Source organism: Sarcophilus harrisii, chromosome 1 (assembly GCF_902635505.1).
Source record: "Sarcophilus harrisii chromosome 1, mSarHar1.11, whole genome shotgun sequence".
In the NCBI taxonomy this organism is placed as follows: Eukaryota; Metazoa; Chordata; class Mammalia; order Dasyuromorphia; family Dasyuridae; genus Sarcophilus; species Sarcophilus harrisii.
In genome coordinates this window covers 12705378-12728594 of record NC_045426.1, presented here as the reverse complement: position 1 = coordinate 12728594, position 23217 = coordinate 12705378, and the positions used below count along the sequence as shown (strand labels likewise).

The window sequence follows — 23217 nt, the reverse complement described above, 5'->3', positions numbered from 1 at the left end:
TTCTCCAGGTCTCAGTTTCCTCATGTGTAAAATGAGCCCCTGCAGTTAAAGAACTCCAAGGGAGCCGTGTCTGAGCCCCTTCATGTCGGTCATCACCGGCTGGGAGAACTTGATGGGACATGAGGAGGGGAAGGAAGGGGCCTTCCTTCCACATTCCCACCTCAGTTAATTATATGTTGTGCGGTACTTGTGCAGCCCCAAGAGGCACACACACAGGCTCAGCTGGTTTGTTTCCTGGGGGCGGGGACGATGTGAGCCCCTTGCTTCCCTTCTTATGGATGGAGGAGCCATGATTTCAGCCACATAGGCTTCCTTCCCCCCAGTGGAAATCCCGAGGGGCTTCTTGACTTACTGTGTTCCCCTTCTCCAAGAAGATGCCCCAGTGACCCCCTTTCTGGGGCTGGGGCTCCCTGAGCGGGGCCAGGACGATCCTCGAGCTCCGGGATCACCCGTGTCTTTGAGCCAATTGAACACCAAGCCCACACGATGATCCCCTGGGAACAGTATCAGTGAAATGAATGGATGGGCGGACCTGCCATTAACACTCTGATGCCTTAGTCCTGGAGGGCTCAGGATCTCCTGTCCCTCCAGAGCCTGAGGAGCAGAGTGAAAAGACATGGGACTATTGCTCCAAGATCAGGCGGCAGAGCTTGTTTGGCCGGAACACAAAGCCTGGTGTGTCTTTTCACCTGGTGGGGACCTCAGTTTAATCCTTGGGGAAGCAGGTAATGAAGTACTCCACAAAAACTTGGGGGATGACGAGGAGGCGGACACTCACATCCCACCCTTGGGTTCCTCTGAGTGGGCTGGTAAAAATGGGTATCTATCTGTTGACTTCTGAATGTCTTTTTCATATAGAATTTTACTTTTTTCTTTTCTTTCTTTTCTTTTTCTTTTCATTTCTCTTATTTCTTTTATTTAAAAAATGTATTAAAATTTTTTTTCAAAGATAATTTTCAACATCACTCCTGCAAAACCTTATGCTCCATATTTTTCTTCTTCTCTTCCTCCTCCTCCCCTAGACAGCAAGCAATCTGATATAGGTTAAACATGTGCAATTCTTCTAAATATATTTCCACATTTGTCATGTTGCACAAGAAAAGTCAGATCAAAAGGGAAAATATGAGAAAAGGAAAAAAAGCAAACAAACCAACAAACAAAGGTGAAAACACTATGTTTTGATCCCCACTCAGTTCCCACAATCCTTCTCGGGGGGCAGATGGCTCTCTCCATCCCAAGTCTGTTGGAATTGTCTTGGATCACCTTATCGTTGAAAAGAGCCACTTCCGTCAGAATGGATCATCACATCATCTTGTTGCTGCTGCGTACCATGTCATGAAGAATTTTAGGGGGGAAAAATCATCTTGTAAAAATCCCATAGGCAGCCAGATAGAGCTGGAGAGATCTAGAGTCAGGGAGATCTGGATTTAAGTCTACCCTCAGTCATTTACTGACTGTGTGACCTTGAGCAAGGCACTTAACCTCCTTGTGCCTCAGTTTCCTCATCTATAAAGTGGCAATATTATCACCTATCTCCTGGTTGTTGTGAGGGTCAAAGGAGGTGATCTACGCAAATGCTTTGTAGTCAGTTTTGCTTTTAACGGGAGCCTTTGCTTTTCCCCCAGGCATCGAATTCCTAAAAGGATTTCGGGTGATCCTGGAGGAGCTGAAATCCGAGGGTCGCCAGTGCCAGCAGATGCTCCTGAAGGACCCCAAGCAGCTCAACAGTAGTTTCAAAAGAACCGTAAGTCACGTGTGAGAGACAGCATGGCCTTAGGAAGGAGGGTCCTGTCCAGGAGGAAGGGATTAAGAGGGCCCAGCAAGCTGTCTCTGTACTCCTGGGCACACTCCTCCACACCTGTTCTCCTGTGACGGTGACCGCAAAGGTGGAACGAGCCTGGGGCAACTGAGGCTTTGCACCCAAGTGCTGATTTTGGAGGAGTCTTGGAATGAGCAGAAAAATTTGAGATTAATCCCTAGATAGCAAGAATAATAAGTTAAGTGGGGGAGGGAGTGGGGGGGGAGGAGGGGGAAAGTTGGAACAGAAGGTTTTACAAGGGTCAGTGCTGAAAAATTACCCATGCATATGTCTTGTAAACAAAAAGCTATTTAAAAAAAGAATAATAAGTTAAAGGAGAAACTACCTGATGCTGGGCAAGGGTAAGGTCCTCCCCACTGCCCAAGAAGTGAGCTTGGTCTGATGTCCTGTGGCCACTTCTCCCCCTCCCCCCCCCCAAGTAATTTGTATCTGTCCCAGGTGCAGAAATGCTTATTGTTCTTATCCCAAAGGGTCTTTCCAGAAGGCGGGGGGGGGGGGGGGGGGGGGGGGAGTGGTGGGCCTGTTTGTGATCATTTGAACTACAGTTAGTCAGTGGTGCATCTTATTGCCCTCAAATTAATTGGCGTCTGCCTTGATTAGTTAAGAGATGTTTAGGATGGAGAAGGAGTCTTCCTCCTCTCACTGAGCGCTTGGAATGGGCTGGAAGGATGAGACTGGGGGACAGATCTCCAGCATCTGCTGGTGGTCCCTGTGATGGGTCCAAGGCCCTCACTGCAACCTCTGCCTTCTTCCAGAGCATGGAATCGCAGCCTTTTCTGAATATGAAGTTTGAAACCGATTACTTTGTCAAGATCGTCCCCTTTCCTTCCATTAAAAATGAAAGTAATTACCATCCCTTCTTCTTCCGGACGCGACGTAAGTACCACTCGGATCCGCCGTCCACAGAGGGTCCTTTCTGGGGTGGCGGCTGGTGTCCCCCTGCTCCTGTGAAGGACTCTGGGAGCAAGCTTATATCTGGGACTGATCCCCAAGGGAAGGATGGAGAGGGGGTGTCCACAGAGGGTCCTTTCTGGGGTGGCAGCTAGTGTCCCCCCGCTCCTGTGAAGGACTCTGGGAGCAAGCTTATATCTGGGGCTGATCCCCAAGGGGGAGGATGGAGATGGGGGTCTCCATGCCAAGGCAAAGGGCAGGAGCCAGCGAGCTAATGAAGGAACTCCCCACCATTCAATCCTGGGTGGTCAACTGGGCTGTTGTTACTGGGATATTGCTTCCTCCTAACAGTGTGAACAAGGACAGGTTGGGGGGCATCCAAGGTAGCTTTCAGGCTCTAATTTGTAGATTTTGGGGTATTATAGTTTTATCGATTCTTAGGGTGAGTTTCCTCATGGGATCTCTTGACACCATTTAAATGTCCCATCCAAATCACGCCCTGCCCTCCACCTAAATGAATGAATGGATGAATTGGAGGCATCTGAGGGAGGACAGAGAGAAAGCGGGGTTCGGAAAGCCTTGGGCCCCAGAAGTCTGGCCCCTGGCGCAGCTGGGTGGGACAGCAGATAGAGCTCTGATCCTGGAGTCACAAAGACCCGAGTTCAAATTCAGACCTCAGGGAAAACTTCCCCTCCCAGTGCAGAAAGCAGTTCTAAGGCTTGGATGGGCACCTACCTTGACCGTATGAAGGAATATTTGGTAGAGATACATATTATCATCTTCTGCTACATAATCGTGTTGAGATTGTTGCTCTTCTAAGACATAATAAACCCCTGGTACTGTGTTCAGTCCTGTGGAATTGTAAAATGTCTGTCATTGATACCTAATATTCACATTATTATGAGGGGTAAATAAATATTGCTCCAATTAAACAAACAAAAAAGAAGGGAGGATACTAGGTTTGGGGTCAGGAAAATCTGACTTTAAATTCTACCTTGCTGGCATGGTGATCCTGGGTCAGGTACTTAACCTCTGAGCCTCAGTTTTCTGATCTGAAAAATGGGAAGAATAATACGCCACGAAAGTGCTGTGAAAACCAAGAGAGAAAATGCCTGTAGAGCCATTAGCAACCTCGGAGCCCAGCATAATAATTTTGTTGTTGTCAGTCAGTCATTTTTGAGTCATATCTGACTTTTCATTATCCTGTTTCGGGTTTTCTTGGCAAATACTGGAGTAGTCTGCCATTTCCTTCTCCAGTTCATTTTACAGATGAGGAAACTGAGGCACAACAGGGTGTAATGACTTGCCCAGTTAATAAGTGACTTGCCCCACACAACGAGTAAGTACCCGGTACTCCCTGAGCCATGGTGCTACCTCCTGAGGCCATGTAATTATTATTATTTATTATTATAAGCTACAAGGAGCAAGTGAAATCACAGTTCCAGGCCCTAATTCTATTGTACGAATACACAGCAGAATTGCGACTTTTGTCGTTGTGAGGAACTCCCGATGGAGAAGTCCCTCTTCCAACACAGATTGCAGCTCAGGTTACGCTCCTAAGGATATGCAGAAGCTCCCAGAGCCCAGGCGGGCTTATTGACATTTTTACCATGTGCTCCTCCATGCTTCCTCCCTGTATCTTTTACTCTTACCAGGCTAATTATTCCATGAGCCTTCCCCTAAAGGTGATCAGATCTTTCCGTGGAGAAATATCCCTAATGCGTCTTCCACAAAGCCCCAGTGCTCAAATGTTTGTTGAATGAATAAATGGGACTTGACTTGGTTTGCTCCATGGGGGAGCGGGTGACTGATTGATTGATTGGACTTTTTTTTCACTTGCCAGCGTGTGAACTGTTGCTCCAGCCGGACAACCTGGCCTGCAAACCCTGTAAGTAAAAGGCTGCCCGCCGGGGGCTGACCACGCGCACAAACTCCCCGCTCCCTAAGGCCTGGTGGCCCGGTGGCCCGATGGCTCATTCTCCCTCCTCCCCCTTTGCAGTTTGGAAGCCCCGGAACCTCAACATCACCCAGCAGGGGCTCAATATGCAGGTGTCCTTCGACCACGCCCCCCACAATTTTGGGTTCCGCTTCTACTACCTCCACTACAAGCTCAAGCACCAAGGGCCCTTCAAGCGCAAGACGTGCAGGCAGGTAAGCCAAGGGAGGGACAGACAGCCATCCAGTTGTTGACTGGGCATTTATTAGGGCTGCTACGGGGTGCCGTGATGGAGAGAGCCCGAGACACAGCCAGCCTCAAACATTCCCAGCCGTATGGCTCTGGACGAGTCATTCTTCCTGCTATGTCTCAATTTCTGAATTTTAGTTTCAAATTCTGAGGAATTCCTCAATTTCTGTAAATTGACTGGAAAAAAATAACAAATCACTCCAATATCTGTTCCCCCACACACATACATACAAGGGGTCATAAATAGTTAAATGGGGGGGGGGCAGCTAAGTGGCTCAGTGGATAGAGCCCAGCCCTGAAGTCAGGAGGACTTGAGTTCAAATCTGATCTCAGACACTTAACACTTCCTAACTGTGTGACCCTGGGCAAGTCAGTTAACCCCAAGTGCCTCAGTAAAAAATAAAATAAAGGAGTTAAATATGACTGAATAACAGCAAAAGCTTTTATTGAGCATCTACTATGTGCTTTGAGGATACAAGAATTAAACAGTCCCAGAAGCTTACATTCTGGGGAAGGGGACAAAGCCGTGTCACGTATACAGCTGGCTATGTTCTCGGACATCTATAAAACTACACGGAAGAACTTCAGGATGCACATAGCACTAACTAGGGGAGGCCTCCCAGAGGCAGCTCTGGAGGAACTCCGAGAGGCTGTGTCTCCTGCCTGGTTTTCATCTTCCAAGCAGATGGGCCTGAAGGAAAGCCTCATTAAGTGATAAAACTCCAATATGGCACCCAAAGGGCCCCCCAAGGCCTACTTATTGCTCAGTGGTCTTCCCTTGGCTTCAAATAAGAACATTCCTTAAAGCTGACTGTTTCCAGACATCGGACCCAGAGGTGGCCAGGTGTGGCAACTGAGCCAAAGCGAACAGACTCGTTTGGGTCCTGACCAAATCAACCTTTCCCAAAGAGAGATCTGGAGGCCCCGCCAATAGTGTTTGCTGTGGGATGGGTGTTATGGGGCTGGAGGCGTCTTAAATACTCTTTTCAAGAAGGTGAACTTTAAAAGTACTTATTTTTATTATATTTCAGGAACAAAATACGGAGATAACCAGCTGCACTCTTCAGAATGTCTCTCCAGGGGATTATATAATTGAGGTACAATTGCTGAAACTGTTAGTTGGAGTCCAGGAAGACTAATGGGTTTAATCTTTTAAAAGAAATCTTCATTGCTCTTTCCCTTTCCCACTGTACTCTTGTCCCTTCCCATATTACCTCCCAGAGAGCCATCCCTTATAAAAAGAATTTTTTTTGTAAATGAAGATGAAAAAATTGAAGTTTTCTAAAAAGTTGATGGAAGCCATTTTTCTCAGCCATCCACTCCCACTTCTACCTAGAACAATTACAAGGGGTTTTCTCAGATCTCTTTGGGGTAAAATCTGATCCTTTAATTTTGCAATTCTAAGTGAATAAAATGAGCTGGAAAAAGAAATGGCAAGCTGCTCCATTCTCTTTCCAGAGAAAACCCCAGGAGGGGTCACAATGTGTGACTCAATTGAAAATAACTGAATAGCCACAACAGTTTTGCAAGGGGGCGTTGGAGCAGAGTGTAAGAGTCAGATTGGCCAAAAACCTCCGTTCCCTTTCTGGCTTTGCTCTTTACTGTCTATTACTCTGGGTCTTAAATAAGAGGGGTGTGACCTCAATGAGCCTTAAAAATGTGAGATTTGGGACGCTATTACGAACTGTTCCGTGGATCAGGGATTTCTCGACTTGGTGAAGTCAGTGTGGTTTTTTGATTTGGACTTTCTCCTCCACACAATATTGGACCCCAAGTGATGTATGTTTCCAGCCAGAGAAAACTGAAAAGCATCTACTACTTAATTTAGAGAAGGGTCATGGATCATGGAGAAAGAAGGAAGGTCTCACATGGATGAGAATCATGTTCTTGGAGGCTTGCAACCGCATTCTGATTTAATACGCCAAAGCTAGACCTGCTTGGGCTGTTCCACCTTCCCCATCTTTCTCATGATGCAGTTTGGGTTAATCAGGTGTCCTGCACTCAGCAAAACTCACAGAATGCGGCCTTAACTGGATGAAAATAGAATGGGAAATGTTAAACAAAATAAGTAGAAATGCACTAGAGGATAGGTAACATTAATTTGTGATTTTCTAAGTCAGCAGCAAGGATATCATTTGTAAAGCGGGGCTCTTTTCTCCCTCTTCTCTCCACTGGTCTCTATAAATCTATCCAAGACTTCAACTCATTGTTAAAAGAAAGAAAAATACTTAGTCTTTTTTTATGTTAAAGGAATTTTTTTTATTGAAGCTTTTTATTTTCAAATCATGTACAAGGAAGATTTTCTACCAATGACCCTTGAAGAACCTTGTGTTCCAATTTCCCTCTCCCTTCCCCCCACATCCTCCCCTAGATGGCAGTTACTTAAAGTCTTAAAAATGAATGTTAAAAGAATACAATTTTTAAAAAGAAAAATATTTTATACAACTTTGCATGTATAATTGATAGCATGTTGCTTTTCTTAGTGGGTGAGGAAGGGACTCTAAGGAGGGAGAGAATTTGGAAGTCAGTTTTTTAAAATGAATGTTGAAAATAAATAACATTGAAAATTTTTTTTTAAAAGACTTCAACTCAATCCCTGAATGACTTCTAAACACTTATCAACCATCAGTCCTAGTGTTTTCCTATCTCAAAAGCCCACAATCTTCTCCTTCCTTTACCTGCCCTCAATAGCAGGTAAAGGAGAGGAGATGGACATTTTCTTCCTATGTAGAATATTTATTTTAAGGTTATCAATTCACACAGGCTCAAGTTGAGAGGGAGAAATGATGGTTTTCAGAATTGAAGATTTGGAGTTTATTAAGATGAGTCTTATCTCCTTTCTAGCTTGTGGATGACACGAATACAACCAGAAAAATGATGCATTATGCCTTAAAGCCAGGTGAGCAGCCTCTTCTCGGGGAGGAATCATGTTTGAGGGCCCTGGAAAAGCATCTAAGGTTTTTAAAGCCCTCCACCCCCACCCCTTGGATCATCCTTGAGAAGCCCCCACCAACTCCAATTGATTTTTTAAAATGCTTCCTATATGCCTGTCATTGGAGAAAACACATCTCCCCTGTAAACACAGGACTGGGTGGTGGTTGCCGTGTCTGATTTAGTTTCCGTTCTATCTCCGAACTTCTAGGACAAGTTCCCCAAAGTTACCTATTGTCTTGGCAGATTCTCCTGGGCCTGTTTTGGTTCTTGTATCAAAAATTTGAAGGGTCTCTGTAAATCCTCGTGCATAAGCTGCACCCATCATGGCACAGTAGAAAGGACAATGGGTTTGGAGTCAGGGACCTGAATTCAAATCCTGATTCTGCTGCTTACTAGCTGTGTTCTTGGACTCTTCACCCTTTGTCTTCATTTGTAAGCTGATGGAGTGAATTGGATGATCCCTTAGGTCCTGTTCGTCTCTAGAGCTAAGCGCCAATAGATGAATGTTGTCAACTGGTTTTTCCGGGAGTTGGGGGTAATAATAACATTAATAATGGTGGTGATGTCTGAACAAAGATTTCTGCAAAGTAATCTTTCTCATATTAAAATCCCCACGTTATTATCACAGTTATCTCATTTGACCCTCACAAGAACCCTGTTCCACTTTTAAAATAAGGAAACTGAGGCTTTAAAAGTCTTTCCCAGGGTCATTCATAGCTAGCAATTATCTTGGAGGAGACTCTGAACTCATGTTTTGGAATTCTCTGCCATCTGGTGGCCTCAAATGGGATAGCAGAGTACCTCTAATTGAGTTAGTTTAATTAACACTATTATTTAGCACCCAGAGATACATTTTCCTCATCCACAAAAGTGGAATCATGATGATGATGATAATTATGATTATGATGATCTCGATGGTAATAATTGCAATGGTAATTATAATAATGATAGTTATGATGATTATGGTAATAATGTTAATAATTATTGTAATGATGATATAATTACAATAGTCATCATTATCGTGACAGTGATAACTATTGTGATAATAATAATAATGATGATGATGATATGATTATAGTGGTAATGATTATAATGTTGATAATTATGTGATTATGATCATTATACTGTGATCATTATGATGGTGATATTGATGATGATAAACACAATGATGATTATGATAATGATGACAAAAATTATTATAATGGTGATACTATTATAATGGTAATTATCATCACAATGATAATAGTTATAACAATTGCAATGATAATCATAATCATTGATAATTGTGACATAATTACAATTGTAATTATTATAATAATGATTACAATGATGATGATCATGTCGATAGTATAATAATGATAGTTATTGTGGTGATTATGATTATTATAATGATGATAATAACGGTAATGATAATTTTTAAAATGACTATTATAATGATAATTTTTACCATGGTGATTATTATAACCATGAAAATTATAATAACGATGGTGGTGATGATATGGTAGTAGTGATAATAATAATAGCACCTCATTCCTCCCTGGTTTGTGAGGAGCTTTGGGGTCTGAAACCCTCCAGCGAAGTGGGCAGACTTGGCGGTGGGCAGCAAGACTGATCTCAAGCGCCATCTCCTTGGCCATGTGTCCGATATCTGAGAGCTCTCTTTTCTTTCTGAACCCTAGTGCATTCTCCCTGGGCCGGGCCCATCCGGGCCATCGCTATCACGGTCCCGTTGGTCGTTATCTCTGCCTTTGCAACGCTCTTCACCGTGATGTGTCGCAAGAAGCAGCAAGGTACCTGTTGGGTTGGTGTTGCCCTTCAGGGAGGGATGGAGTGGGGGCCCTGGGGAGATCGCTGAGCCCCTTGCCTGTAAGGTCAGCTTGCCCTGGGAAGTCACAGCTATCACTCAGTTCCTCTCTCGAGCAGAGAGAGCCCGATAGTGAGCCAGTCTTAGAGCCCAGTTGACCTTGGCTTGAGTCCTGCCCTGACACACACCTGCTCTGTGACTGTGGGCAGCTCTCTTAAACTCTCGGTGCCATGGGGAGCCCTTTAAGACTTCAGTTGCTGAGCTTTAATGGGGGAGAAAGTTTTCATACCTGAGATTTTCCATCACTGGTCCAAACAAAATTCAAAATTGTGCATCATCTGTCTCCTATGAGGAAAGGGCTTTGGACTTGATGGAATGGGAAGTGATCACCATCATCGATTTTAAAAGTAGAATCCCAGTGTGGGAGGTAGAAGGCTGTGGTGTGAAGTGGTCCATACAGACTTGCCATTTGGTTAATTTGGAGGCAGGAGGGCTCACTAGCCCAGCAAAAGACTGATGTTTAAAAAAAATACACCATGAACTTTTAAAAAACAGAAATGCATTTGAAAATGAGAACTCTGTATATACTCTGAGGCTGATTTTATATTTAGCACAGAATTAATTGTTCCCAAGGATTATTAGCACACTTGGGGATGTTTCCCTCTGTACTGATTTTGCTAGCATTAATCCTTATGAAGTAGATGCTGTGATTTTCCCCATTTTACAAAAGAAGAAACTGAGGTAAACAAATCAAGTGAATGCTTAATGTCATACAGCTAGTGTCTGAGGCCATATTCAGACTCAGGTCTTCCTGATTCCAGTCCCAGCACTCAATCCACAATAATATAACTTCCTGTAGACGTAAAAATCATGTCTGCTGATAAGGAAATATAAAATTATTTAAGAAGGGAAAGAATATGAAAATGAAGAAGCAATGGGAGCATCAAGTTGGCTCCCTAGAGGAGGTGGCCCCTGTACTGAATTTTGAAGAAAGTTATGAATTTTAAGAGGCTGAGATGAGGAGGTAGAGAATGTAATGTTCCCCACACTTGAGAGGGTGGACCTTTTCATTTTTGTCTTTATAAGCCTAGTGGCTGGCTTGCATACAGAAGGTGTTTAATAATTGCTTTTTGGGCATTAAATGGAAGTATGGCTGGATGGGACAGCAGAAAAATAGTATCTGACAATTAAAATGTGGTCCAGAGATCCTGCTTCCTATCCAGATAAATGCTGCTCATTCGGCTTCTTGAGGGCATGGTCCTTTTCATTTATGTCTTTATAAGCCCAGTGGCTTGCATACAGTAGGGGTTTAATAACTGCATTTTTGCATTAACTGGAAGTACAGTTGGATGGGACAACAGAGAAGTGGTAGTTGACATAATGTGGTCCAAAGCTCCTGCTTCCTAGCTGCATAGATGCTGCTCATTCTGACATGGGGGAAGCCTGGTTTTAGTGAGTATGGGAACCATGGCCCACTTGTGACTGACTTTCAGAAAGAAAGGATGTCGGACTCAAAAGTTCTCAGCCAGAAGTAGTTCCATGTTCCATCATAAAGTTCTTCAGAAAGTGGTGGGCACCAGCGCCCTCTGGTGGCCAGTGGCAGTCTTTGCACTCTTCTGCTGCCACTTTTGGTCTCTCTTACTCACTCATTACCAATTAATCATGGGGGAATCATGTGAAACTTGTGGGGTTTGGGTGGAGGGATGGGAGGAAACTTGAGCTATCTGCTCTTTTATATTTAAATAAATTTATTTTTATTTAATTTTAATAAATTTATATTTGTTTATATATTATATATAAAAGTTATATATTAAAAAGAAATTAATAAATTCAACAAATTTTAAATAAATTTAAATAAATTTTGGTGTTTTCCTTTTTCTCATCCCCATCACTTATCACTTTCCTTCCTCCCCCCACCCCAGACATTATATAGCATTCACAAATAGCATGTTTAGAGATTTACAAACATTTTTGGGAAAAAAATCAGCCTAAGTGATCACTCCAGGGAGAAAGGCTGAAAATCCGTGCAATATTCCACGGCACGGACAAGCTCGTGTTGTTAGTCCTAGCGGAAGGAGAAGTGTTGCTTTTGGGTGCCAACTGTATCTTCTTTTTCAATTTAGAAAATATATATTCACATTTAGATGAGGAGAGCTCGGAGTCCTCCACGTACACGACCGCGGCCCCGGGGGAGAGGCTCCATCCTCGGCCCAAAGTGTTCATCTGCTACTCCAGCAAGGACTGCCAGAAGCACATGACCGTCATCCAGTGCTTTGCCTACTTCCTCCAGGACTTCTGTGGCTGCGAGGTAAGGGACAGCAGGGATTGGGGCAGGGGTGGCCTTCTTGGGGGGTCTGAGTCCGGCCCTGTCCTTCCTGAAATGACCGCTGCTGTATCCCCTTCTCGGAAAGTGGCATCTGCGGGTGCGATCCAGAGTCAGCCCGGCGACCTCTGCGATTGCCCCGGTGCTGTATAAAAATCAGTTGTCCGTTGCTAGTCGGACGGTGGTGTGGCTTTTATCAACAAGAGGCAGACAGGGATCAGGGGACAGAGCTGGCTTTCAGAGCCTGTGAGAGCTGGTCCAAGTCCCGCCTACACAACAGCTGTGTGACTCTGGATAAGTCACATACTCTTTGCACCTTTCTGAGACTCAGGTTGTGGAGGTGGTACCCATGCTGCCTCGGCCCCCTGACGGTCCCACGGATGCTCCCATCTGGCCACACTGCCGTGGATCTCAGAGTAGGGCTTCTCACACAGTCTGCGACTCTATTTTAAACAACTGTGTCACTGTAGTTGGCTTCCCTTTTGATACTTTAGGCATTTTATAACCATTATTCTAGAGGGGTCCATAGGCTGTAGCGATTGCCAAAAGGGCCCATGTCACAAAGGAGTCTGGGAGCCAGCCTCGGGGCCCTTTCCGAGGACCACTCCAAGCTAGCTGCCATTCCCAACCCCACCCTTCAGCCCAGATTTTCCAGGAATTGTATGACTCAGGAAGAATTTCAAAGCCCTGAGTCAACACTGCTGTTTTCCTCTTAAAACTGCACGTCATCAAACTGCCCCCTCGTGTTCAGATAACTCACCCACAAGTCTCCCCCATTTGTTTATTTTTGAATTGTTAATTTTGAATTAGGGGTCATTTATTTTCTCTCCCCCGTTCCCCTCCTGGGTTTGGTTTATTGGGCCAAGTCTGCAGCAGGACTGGGTTCCTGCAGTCCCCTTCCAACAAACACTCCTTCCTCTCCCTCACCTCATCTGGCCACCAAACACACACGGCCTCCTGACCTCCGAGACTCGCACCATCGGGGCCTTGCAGCCCGGCCAGCTGTTTGACAGATGTGGCGGGGAGGTCACTGAGGGAGCCAGCCAGGGATGGCCGGATCCACTCCAGGAGAAACAGAAAGTCGCTTTCCCCCTCTGTGGGTTTTTAATGACTTGTATGACAAAGACAAGAGAGAAAAATATCCCCCGAGGCTTCTTCTGTATGTGGCAGGATGTGGTGCATTTGGGCTGTTAATGGCCTGTCTCTGGTCACAGTCTATTGTGGACGGAGACCAGGATTGGATCTTCTTCTCCTGCTGGAAAAGCAAACACCAGTGACTTCCGGTCATGCTTCCTTTTTCTTAAATCCACACCATGAAATACTAAGTTGCTGCATTTTCTGTATCCTGAGAGATACAAGGGCATGTTTTAGTGGCGTTCTCCATGAAGAATTGAGTTCAAATCCTGCCTCTGAAACATCCTTGCTCTGTGACCCTGGGCTAGTTGTAGAGTGAGCGAGAGTTTCCTTGTGGGGAGTTTCTCGAAGTTTAAAAAAAGTTGTCATCGTTAAATAAACGTTTTACATGTCAGTATGGGGGACTCCCTCCGCTGGCTCAGACTGCGACCCCTCTCTCACTCATGCATCAGTCTGAGACTGGGTGAGGGTCCTCCACGGTAGCGTGCTCTGGGCCGGATCTCGGACATGACACCCTAGATTTGGGCTGGGAGACCCCAGAGGGACGTCGACTCATTTTTCACACGCCGGGGAAATGGCTCCACCTCGCTGTATAGGAAGGGGGTATGAGGCAGGATTCGAATCCAGGACCTCTTCCCACCACATGACAGTTAGGACTTCAGGGTGGGGAAAGGGGAGGCAGCAGCATCGGGGGGTTTCTCCAAAGGGAGGTCAGAGCAGAGGCTGGATGAGCAGCCGGCGCTCCTAGCACAGGGATGCACCGGCCACCGTTCCAAAGGGCATTGAAGCCCCTGCCACTTCAGGGAGTGACCCCTTGTCTCCTCCTATTAGAATATAGGCTCCTTGCCCGCAGGGCCTTTCTGCCCCTTCTGTGTGGATTATCCCATCACTCAGCACAGTTCTTGGCACAAAGCAAGCCCTTGGGTTGGGGCTTTTTGCTTTTTAATTAGCGGCCGTTTATTTTCTCTCCCCTTTTCCCCAACAAAACAACCGAGAAGTGCAGTTCATCCAAACAAACCCCAGTGACCATGTCAACAAATACGCTAGAGAGCTCCCTCCCTGGCTTTATGGCCTACGTCTGGCTGGATTATCAAGGGTCCAGGTCCAAACAGATATTGATACACAGATATGGCTCCCACAGCCTGGGTGGAACGCCTTTGTTTTTATTTTTTCCCCACTGGACAGTTTGTTTTTTAACTAATTAGGTTTTAATATCCAAGTTCAAGGTTGGCTTTTTTGGAAACATTCCGTAGTTTTGTCTCCAATTGTCTAAAGTCTGAGCCAGCCTGGGAGAGTCCCGCCGGCACCGGCCTCCTTCCATCCATGTTTCCTTCCCCTGCCCTTTATTCCCTTCCTCTTCCTCCTTTCCCCTCTTTTCCTTCCTCTCTTTCTCTTCTTCTTTTCCCTTTCCTCCCTCTTCTTCCCTTTCCCCCCTTTTCTTCCTCTTTCCTCTTTTTCTCTTCCTGTTCCCCCTCTTCTTCTTCCCCTTCCCCCTTTTTTCCCTTCCTCTTTTTCTCCTCCCTTTTATTCTTCGGCTTTCCCCCTCTCTCCCTTCCTCCTTTCCCCTCTCTTCTCCCCTTCTTCCTCTTCCCTTTCCCTTTGTTCTCTTCCTCTCTCCTCTCCCCCATCCTCCGTCCCCTCCCCGCCCCGCGCGGTGCATTCTGGGCCCCCCGGAAGTGGCTCCGGGCCCACCGAGGCTGCCTTTGTCCCGCAGGTGGCCCTGGACCTCTGGGAGGACTTCCGGCCGGGCCGCGAGGGCCACAAGGAGTGGGCGGCGCAGAAGCTCCGCGAGGCGCACTTCGTCATCGTCGTGTGCTCCAAGGGCATGAAGTACTTCGTGGAGAAGTGGGGCTGCCGGCCGCGGGCGGGGCGGCGCGGGGAGGCCGAAGGGCGGCGAGCCCTTCGTGGCGGCCGTGGCGGCCGTGGCGGCGCGCCTGCGCCAGGCCCGCCAGAGCCCGGCCGAGCGGGCCAAGTACATCGCCGTCTACTTCGACTACTCGTGCGAGGGCGACGTGCCGGCCGTGCTGGACCTGAGCGCCAAGTACAAGCTCATGGACCAGCTGCCCCAGCTCTGCTCCCACCTGCACTCGCGGCAAGGGGGCGCCCCGGAGGCCGGCGCGCCCAGCAAGAGGAATTACTTCCGGAGCAAGGCCGGCCGCGCCCTCTACGTGGCCATCTGCAACATGCACCAGCTCATCGCGCGGGAGCCCGACTGGTTCGAGAAGCAGCTGCTGCCCTTCCCGCCCCCCGCGCCGCACTTCCCCGAGCCCGCCACGGCCGAGTTCGACTCGGGCCTGGCGCTCCACGAGGCGGCGGGCAGGCCGGCGGCCGAGGGCGCCCCCTACCCGAAGGCGGAGGGCGCCGAGTCCCTGCCCCGGCTGAGCCTGGAGGAAGACGCGGACGCCCGGGGCGGCCCCGACGGCAGCTGCGTCCTGCGGCCCCTGCTGCACGCCGCCAAGGCGGCCGCGCCCCCCGACGTGCCCCGGGACTCGGGCATCTACGACTCCTCCGGGCCGTCCTCGGAGCTCTCCCTGCCCCTCATGGAAGGGCTCCTGCTAGACCCGACGGAGACCTCGTCCCTCGCCGGGAGCCTCTCCTCCTCCTCGGGCTTAGGTAAGGTCCGCTGGGCCGCACTGAGGGGGCGGGGCCGGGGGGGGGGCGGGGAGACCTCGGTCCCCCGCGAGGGGGCGTCACGTGTGCGGGCGCCTCGGCCTGTGGTTGGAGGGGACTTCCGCACCGGGAGCTCTCGGGGGCCCGGGAAGAACACGGAGCAGCCGCCGCCCCTAAGGCCCGCGGAGTCTGCGAGGAGGGAGATGAGGCGCAGAATTAATCTCCAGGGTTCGTTCAGCCCTTTCAGTGGTGTCCTGTTCTTTGTGAGGTTCCTCGATAGAGACACCAGAGGGGGCTGCTGTTTCCTCCTCCAGACACCAGAGGGGGCTGCTGTTTCCTCCTCCAGACACCAGAGGGGGCTGCTGTTTCCTCCTCCAGACACCAGAGGGGGCTGCTCTTTCCTCCTCCAGCCCGTTTTACAGATGAGGAAACTGAGGCAAACGGGAGGGGGGGGGAAAGGACTTGTCCGCAATCGCTTCAGTTCAGATATTAGGGGAGACGGTGACGCAAAGATGGAAGCTGGGACGTCAGACCCGGAGGGGGAAGAATCCGAGCCTATTTTGGCCTATACTGGAAACCTTCTTTCAACGACATCCCGGGCCAGAACTTACTCCGCACTTATCCCCCCCAGGCCTGAGCGAGGCTCCTCAGACAGTGCCCCATCTGCCAGTCACTCAGGGAGCATTTAGTAGCTCGCACTATGTTCCAGGCCCCCTGCCGAGCCCTGCCCTGCCCTTAAAGAGCTTACGTTCTACTGGGAAGAAAGTAGCGCGGGCGCCCCCCCCCCCCCCTACGGATTGTGTCTATGCGCACAAAGTAGATGCATGGATATAGCAAGTAATTGGAAGGGTCGGGAGGGAAACGACAGTCATTCAGATATTTTTGAGATTAATAATATAATTTAAAATAAGATGAATTCATTGTGTCAGATACTTCCCTCGGTATTGGCAGTCCAGAGACAGAACAGCTACACTCTCAGGAACAAGAAAATACCCACAAGTCATTTCAGCGCGGCTCACTGTGCCCCTCCTCGTTTTTTCTTTTCTTTGCAGGTGAAGAGGAGCCCCCCATCCTCCCTTCCAAGTGCCTCGATTCCGGAGCGTGTAAAGCTGGACTCAGTGGGCACAGCTTCACCGATGAACTCCCGGTGGTTGGCCCGTTATAACCCTCCCGAGGTTTCTAATGCATTTGCCACTTTAGCGACGACGGACAGCGCCTGTATGTCAGCCCCCTGCCCCGCTCCCTGCCCCCTCGCCTACTTGAAGGAACGAAAACCCCAAGTCGGGATGTGTCGAGGGAGCCGTTGGCCAGTGCTAGTCCCCCTCCTTCCACCCTTGGGTTCGGTAAGACCCCTCATCCACAGACTCTACCGAGAGCTTCGCCGGGGAACCCAGAAGCGCAGGATGCCCCTTCCCCACTTTAACTCTCCTTTGTCCACGTTCACACATCCCCACCATTTTATGCTTATCACCCATCCTTGCGTCTCCAACGCGGCATAAGGAAGGAGGTGTTGGAAAAGAAACGGCATTCAGGGAGGGAGAGAAATCGGGCTCCGAATTCTTTACGCTTCTAGAGCCATTGGGCTGGATTTAGCAAAAACAGAAAGATGTGGATTTTCACTTGAAATGACTGATGCGAGAAAAACTTTAATGGAATTATAGACACGGGTTTTTTCTGTGTCTAGCATGATTACTCAGTCTCTGGAAAATGTTTATTTGAAGAAAGGTACGGGAGTCTTCACTTATGTAATCACAGACACACACACACACATAAACACACAATCTTGTAAAAATGTAATCTGGAAAGGGAATACAGTTTAGCAGAATTTATTCTTGAGTGTGGAGTCTGGGGGCCTGGATTCACGGTCACTAACTGCCCGTGTGACCCATAGTCCCTACTCTGCACTTCAGTCCTTGTATGTGAGTTAGATTAGATGGCTCCTGAAACCTCTCCCCCAGTCATAGATCTGTGACTTTATGAGATTGAGAAGCACTCAGAAATGTGTGTCAGGAACTTGTACGTGACCATCCTCTAAGTTTCCCTTCAATCCGTGATTCATTTGTGATTCCACTAAGTGAAAGGTCATGTGGACATGTGTTTGTTTTATTGAGATGGCAGTCTCGAAGTTGGAAGGGCCTCAGAGGTCCCATAATGCAACCCTTTATGGACCCAAGTTTAGTTCTACTGTTTTCTCAACAAGACCTCATCCATCTGGTCTTCCTGCAGACCACTAGTGAGAGGGAGCCCACCACCTCCCACAGCAGCCTACCCCACGTTAGGTCAGCTCTAGATCTCAGCAAACTTTTCTTGGCTTCAAACCCAAGTCCTCCTCTCTACTAGGGGGCAAAGCTAATCCCTCTTCTCCAGGACGACCCTTCCTGTGCTCAGACAGCCTGGATTTCCTTCTCTCTGGATTTAGCCTCTTCATTTCCTCTGACCCATCCTTGTATGGCGTGATCTCGGGCCTTCTCATCTCTGGGCTGCCCCCTTGTGTCTGCCGGTCCATGTCCTTCCTCGGAAGGGAACCCTTAAGAGCGGGTATTCTCTCAGCAGAGCACAGGAGGCACTAGCCTCCTTCACACAGTCCGGGAGAGCATTTGCTTGTCTTGTTCCGATGTCATGTTGTTAACTCATGCTCCCTGGATCTCTTTCACCAAAACCATTTCTTGTCTCATCTTAGCTCATTATCTTGGGCTCAGGAAGCTGTTTTTTTCAGTTACTATCCAACTTTATCTCTAATCATTTTTCACTTATTTGGATCAGCCCATCCGTTGTTCCAGCATATTGAGGTTTTGTTGAATCCCATCATCCAGTGCAATAGCTGTCTGTCTCAGTCTTGCACCATCCGCCAGTCTGCCGAGGGTGCTTTCTATACCTTCCTCTGATTAAAAAAGTATCCGCCAGTCACAAAAGGGCCATGGGTATATTCCCATGGCCTTCCACCTTCCCCATTCTCTAAGCCCTCATAACTCATCCGGGCCCAGATCTGTCCAATTATACCTCCATCCAGCCCACACGGCTGAGCTGGAGAGCGTAACTCATTTAATGCTCTGCTGGCACCTAAACACTCCATTTCTTTGGCATTCCTATGGCATAAACTGGGTACTGGTGCCAAAAAAAAGTAAATGAGACGAGTCCGGCATGACCTGCTTATAGTGAAGCCCTGGTTCACAAGCCGTCTCTAGGATTGTATTACAGAGTGTTGCCGGGAAGGCCCTTCTTCTTCTGCTTCTTTTAAAAGATTTATTTAATATTTTTTTCCATCCATCTCCTCTCCCCCTTCCAGCCGTGAAGGCATAAAAAGATAAAAAAAAACCCTCCTAACAAACATACATAGTTCAGTAAAACAGATTCCTACTTCAACCATGTCTAAAAATTAAAGGTCTCATTCCTCCCCAAGTCCATCACCTCTTTGTCAGGCAGTGGGCAGCGTCAGCCCTCCAGAATCATGGGGGATCATTGTGTGGGTGAGTTTTTAAGTTTGTCTGCGCCTGACTATTTTGTGCCTTCAGCGTCCAGCGTCAGATTTTGGTATTCCCGGGCCTTCGGTTCACCCCGTCACGACCACACCAACATAATCGTGCCAAAAGCAGCATTGGTCTGTAGTCAGGTTTTAAAACTGTTGACCCTCCAATATTCAGAGTGGAAATTCCACAGAATATGCCAGGATGTCTTGTTATTACTGAGTTAGCTGATGAATGGATGTGCTTGAACTGAGTCGATTTTTTTTTAAGTGAGGTTAAGTGAGTTGCCCAGGGTCACACAGCTAGGAAGTATTAAGTGTCAGATCAAATTTGAACTCAGGACCTCCAGACTTCAGGGCTGGTGCTGTTATCTACTGCGCCACCGAGCTGCCCCAGACAATTGTTTTTAAGGATAGTGTAAATGATTCTCTTTCTCCATCTTTTTCCGCCTTCTCCCTTGCTGTTGCTAAAGAAAGCAACACACTTAGATTCAGTGACTTTTAAGAATTTTAAAACCAATAACCTTCCCACAAAGATGTTTTTGGGCCAGTTAGAACATTTTTCTCCCTGATTCATGGAAAGACTCCATTTGCATGTTCTACCCTGCAAAATGGGGCTTTGAGCCATGAAGGCAAGAACCAGCTTTGGAAGGGTCAGGTTATAGGCAAGATCTTTAGCTTTGAAAGAACTTGATATAATTTATATTTTCCAGACCACAATTTATTTTTAGTATTTGTCACTGAATCATATATACGCTGCAGTATCTCGGGAGAAGCTCAGATAGACATTGACTCCCCGGCGATAGCGTTGTTGCGATCACTGATAATATTGAATTATTGCCATCTTGGGAAGCAGGACTGGGTGTTTCCATTCTTCATGACAGTGTTAGGTGGGAAAACCAGCAGAAAAGAGAAAGATCCAGAGTAATAAGAGAACCGTCTTTCCTCCCCTGGGACTGGCCCCGAACAAGAGAGAAGAAGAAGAGGAGACAGACTTTCTCGTCTCCCATGTGCAAGGAATACAGCTGTTTAAGTCGTAAACTCCTGGGGAGAAGAGTCTGTGTCCAAGTGCTCCCTAATGTAAACGATCATCCCAGGCTTTGTGCAGGCAGCTGGTAGCCTCCAGTTACAGGAACGTGCTTATCTCTTCTCCAGCATCCAATCTGGGACCGTGTGCAGCTGCTAGGATAGGCTCAAGTTGCCTGATGAAAAGCAACAGGTTTCCTCTGTAAAGAGCTATATTTGATTGAAAGAGATCCACTCCCTCCCCCTCCTGCTGGCCTCCAGAATCAGTTTTGCTGCCCTGCTTGTCTGCAAGATGGAATATCTTCTGTCTTCTCCAAATCCAAGGATGCTTCATGAAACACACACTGACAAAGGGACAGTTCCTATCAAAGTTTCACACAAAGCAAACGACTGCAGCGTGCCATGTTAGCAGAGACCATTTCTGTATCCCTGGCACTCCGCTACGTCCCAGGGAGCTAGTAACTGCTTACTAACTGACCGAATGGGGGTTTTGTATCCAAATGTTTCTGACCAAAATCTTACATCCAAGATTTCTAGAAATTGGATATGAATGTAGAAGAGCAGGAATCATCCCCCAGGACGTGAGTGGCCAAAATATATGAAATCTCCAAAAGAAATGCCACAGTCAGTAAGCATATTTCTAGAAAGTGTCTTGAATCACCAGTGAGAAAAAGGCAAATTTAAACACCTTCAGTCAGGATAGATTTGCTGAAGATTTGATAGGTTTGCAAACCCAAATTCAGCACGATAAAACCATGCCTTTTTTGCCCTTGTTAGGTAATTTCTTACCTGTGCTAAACAAACATTGAAGACCTAAAGATGGGGACAGGGACTGACTCTGGGTTCAAGAGGACATGGAGGCAGCTTAAGCAAAAGCTATTTATAGAAGACAGCGATATATTATGTGGGTTTTCAAATCACCCGAGACATGCGGCTCATTGGCGCAGTATCTTGTAGAGTCGGTTAATGTGCCAGTGAAGACCCTCAGTATTTTATTGAGAAGAGCAGATCGTTTTAAAAGGTTCCCTTTGGTTTGGGAATGGGTCTTGATGCTTTATGTGAAACATGGATGTTTCTGATGCTCTGGGAATTCAATTTGATTTGGTCCACACCTGTGATTTTAATTTAGGGGGGAACTCCTGCTGCTTATTCATGTTGGCAGCATCCTTTTTGTAACACATCTGTGTTGCTTTAACATGAACAAAATTTCATTATGGAAGTCTAATTTCAAACGGAACTGAAAAAAAAATTCCAGTTATCCAATTTCCTTTTTTTTCTTTTTTCTGAGGCAATTGGGGTTAAGTGACTTGCCCAGGGTCACACAGCTAGGACATATTTAAAGTGTCTGAAGTCGGATTTGAACTCAGGTCCTCCTGACTTCAGGGCTGCCACTCTATCCACTGTACCATCTAGCTGCCCTCCAATTTCCCAATCTTAACTCTTTTTGTTTTCATTTTTTATATTCTCTAAGACTTGTCTGAGTCTTGGGGAAGTGTCTGTTTTCTCAGATTTAAAACCAGAGCTGCCTTTGGGTCAACACATCCCCTGGGAGGAAATAATGATGGAGCGATGGGATCAGAGGATCACATTCTTGGGGGCCGTAGACTTCATATTTACTCTTACTCTCCCCTCCCTAACAGAAAGTTACTATCACTGAAAGGAGTTCACTAGTAGGTTAAATCAATATGAAAACAAGATTGCTGGTGTGGATAAGCTACTGACCTGAACTGGTCCTGCTGCCTGCCTCAGAAGCTGGTTATTTAGGAGGACATGTAGAAAAGGAAGTTTTGTGGACAAGCTGGGGTCACAGAGAGAGACAGACTCTGTGTGTGTGTGTGTGTGTGTGTGTGTGTGTGTGTGTGTGTGTGTGTGTGTGTGTAGAAAGAAAAAGAGTCCTAGAGTGTTGCTCTTAATTCACTGTATATATTTGTGGACCCCCTGTGGAAGATTTAGAGGAGGAGTCAATAGGGGAATTACAATTTCTGTCACTTGAAAGGGAACTCACTTGAATAATATCAGAGCTGTAACTAAGCTGAGACAATCAGAACTTTGCCCTAGGGGGCTATATCCAGGGGGTGCTGGTAGTACTTCTTTTTTCCGAAGAGTTTTGCTTAAGAAGAATTGGTAAAAGAGAACATTGATTCTTAGTATTAACTTGCTGTGGGTATTTTCGTTCTTCTCTCGAGGATTTTGAAATGATCCCGACTGAGTCATTGAAAAATGTTCAAAGGTGCCATTTCTTCGGGTCTTTTTTTATTCACAGTATCCAAGCAATCTGTTGGAAAGCAAGTCACTTTAGTCTTGTTATTTTGTAGTCTCACCTTTCTCGAATGGAGCTTGGTCTCTTTGAAGACTGAGCTCCCGGGGGCAGGGGTGGGATGGCGTTCCCCAGGCCATGGGTGCTAAAGCTTGGCTCTTGAGTGAGCCTTAGGATTGCAACACGGTGCCTGTATGATGGTCCTGGCGTGGAACCAAACCCACACTGGCATCTCCTCATAGAAGTACCGGCGGCTCCAGTCCCCAGGTCTCTGTGTTTAGGCAAGTAAACCTACAGCCTAGTTTTCATCATGGATCAACTCGACCCCTCCCCCCATGTTTTACCATGTTGTGGAACTCCATTGGCCCAATGGGTAATGGTTGGGAATATCTGACACCAGCCGGCCATACACAATTAACGACCCATGCACTCCTGTGCCCAATGCGCTTCTGGATGATCTCCCAGAATGCCCTGTGTTTATGCAGATAAGGAGCTCTCAATTTCTCAATCTGACACAACATAATGTGATATAAACATCTCACGGTGCTTTCTCTGATAGCACATGCAAAATAGCTTTGTAAGCCAAATTGGGAATTACGATGAGGTGTTAGGTTATTAATGCCATATTATCTCCCTTCTCCCGACAGATGGAAACAGGGAGCAGCCTCACTGTAAGTAAATCCCTTTGCCTCAGATTTCAGAACTGTGGGGTTAGGAGAGGGGTCTACACTCACCTTCAGAAAGGGCAGCACCTGGATTTTTGCAGACGTG

The 23217-nt window shown here is 47.1% G+C and overlaps 1 protein-coding gene across 1 annotated transcript in view; it reads left to right on the top strand.

The window, feature by feature from the left end:
- The window catches only part of IL17RD (interleukin 17 receptor D), an 83746-nt gene extending 63164 nt beyond the window's left edge, over nt 1-20582 (top strand). The window contains 11 exon segments of the mRNA XM_031952296.1: nt 1626-1744; nt 2575-2695; nt 4554-4598; nt 4710-4861; nt 5927-5992; nt 7740-7794; nt 9509-9619; nt 11757-11941; nt 14805-14981; nt 14983-15703; nt 16753-20582. Of these exon segments, the coding sequence (XP_031808156.1) occupies nt 1626-1744; nt 2575-2695; nt 4554-4598; nt 4710-4861; nt 5927-5992; nt 7740-7794; nt 9509-9619; nt 11757-11941; nt 14805-14981; nt 14983-15703; nt 16753-16865 (1865 nt within the window). The 3' untranslated portion in view covers nt 16866-20582.
- Nucleotides 20583-23217: the final 2635 nt, after the last annotated feature.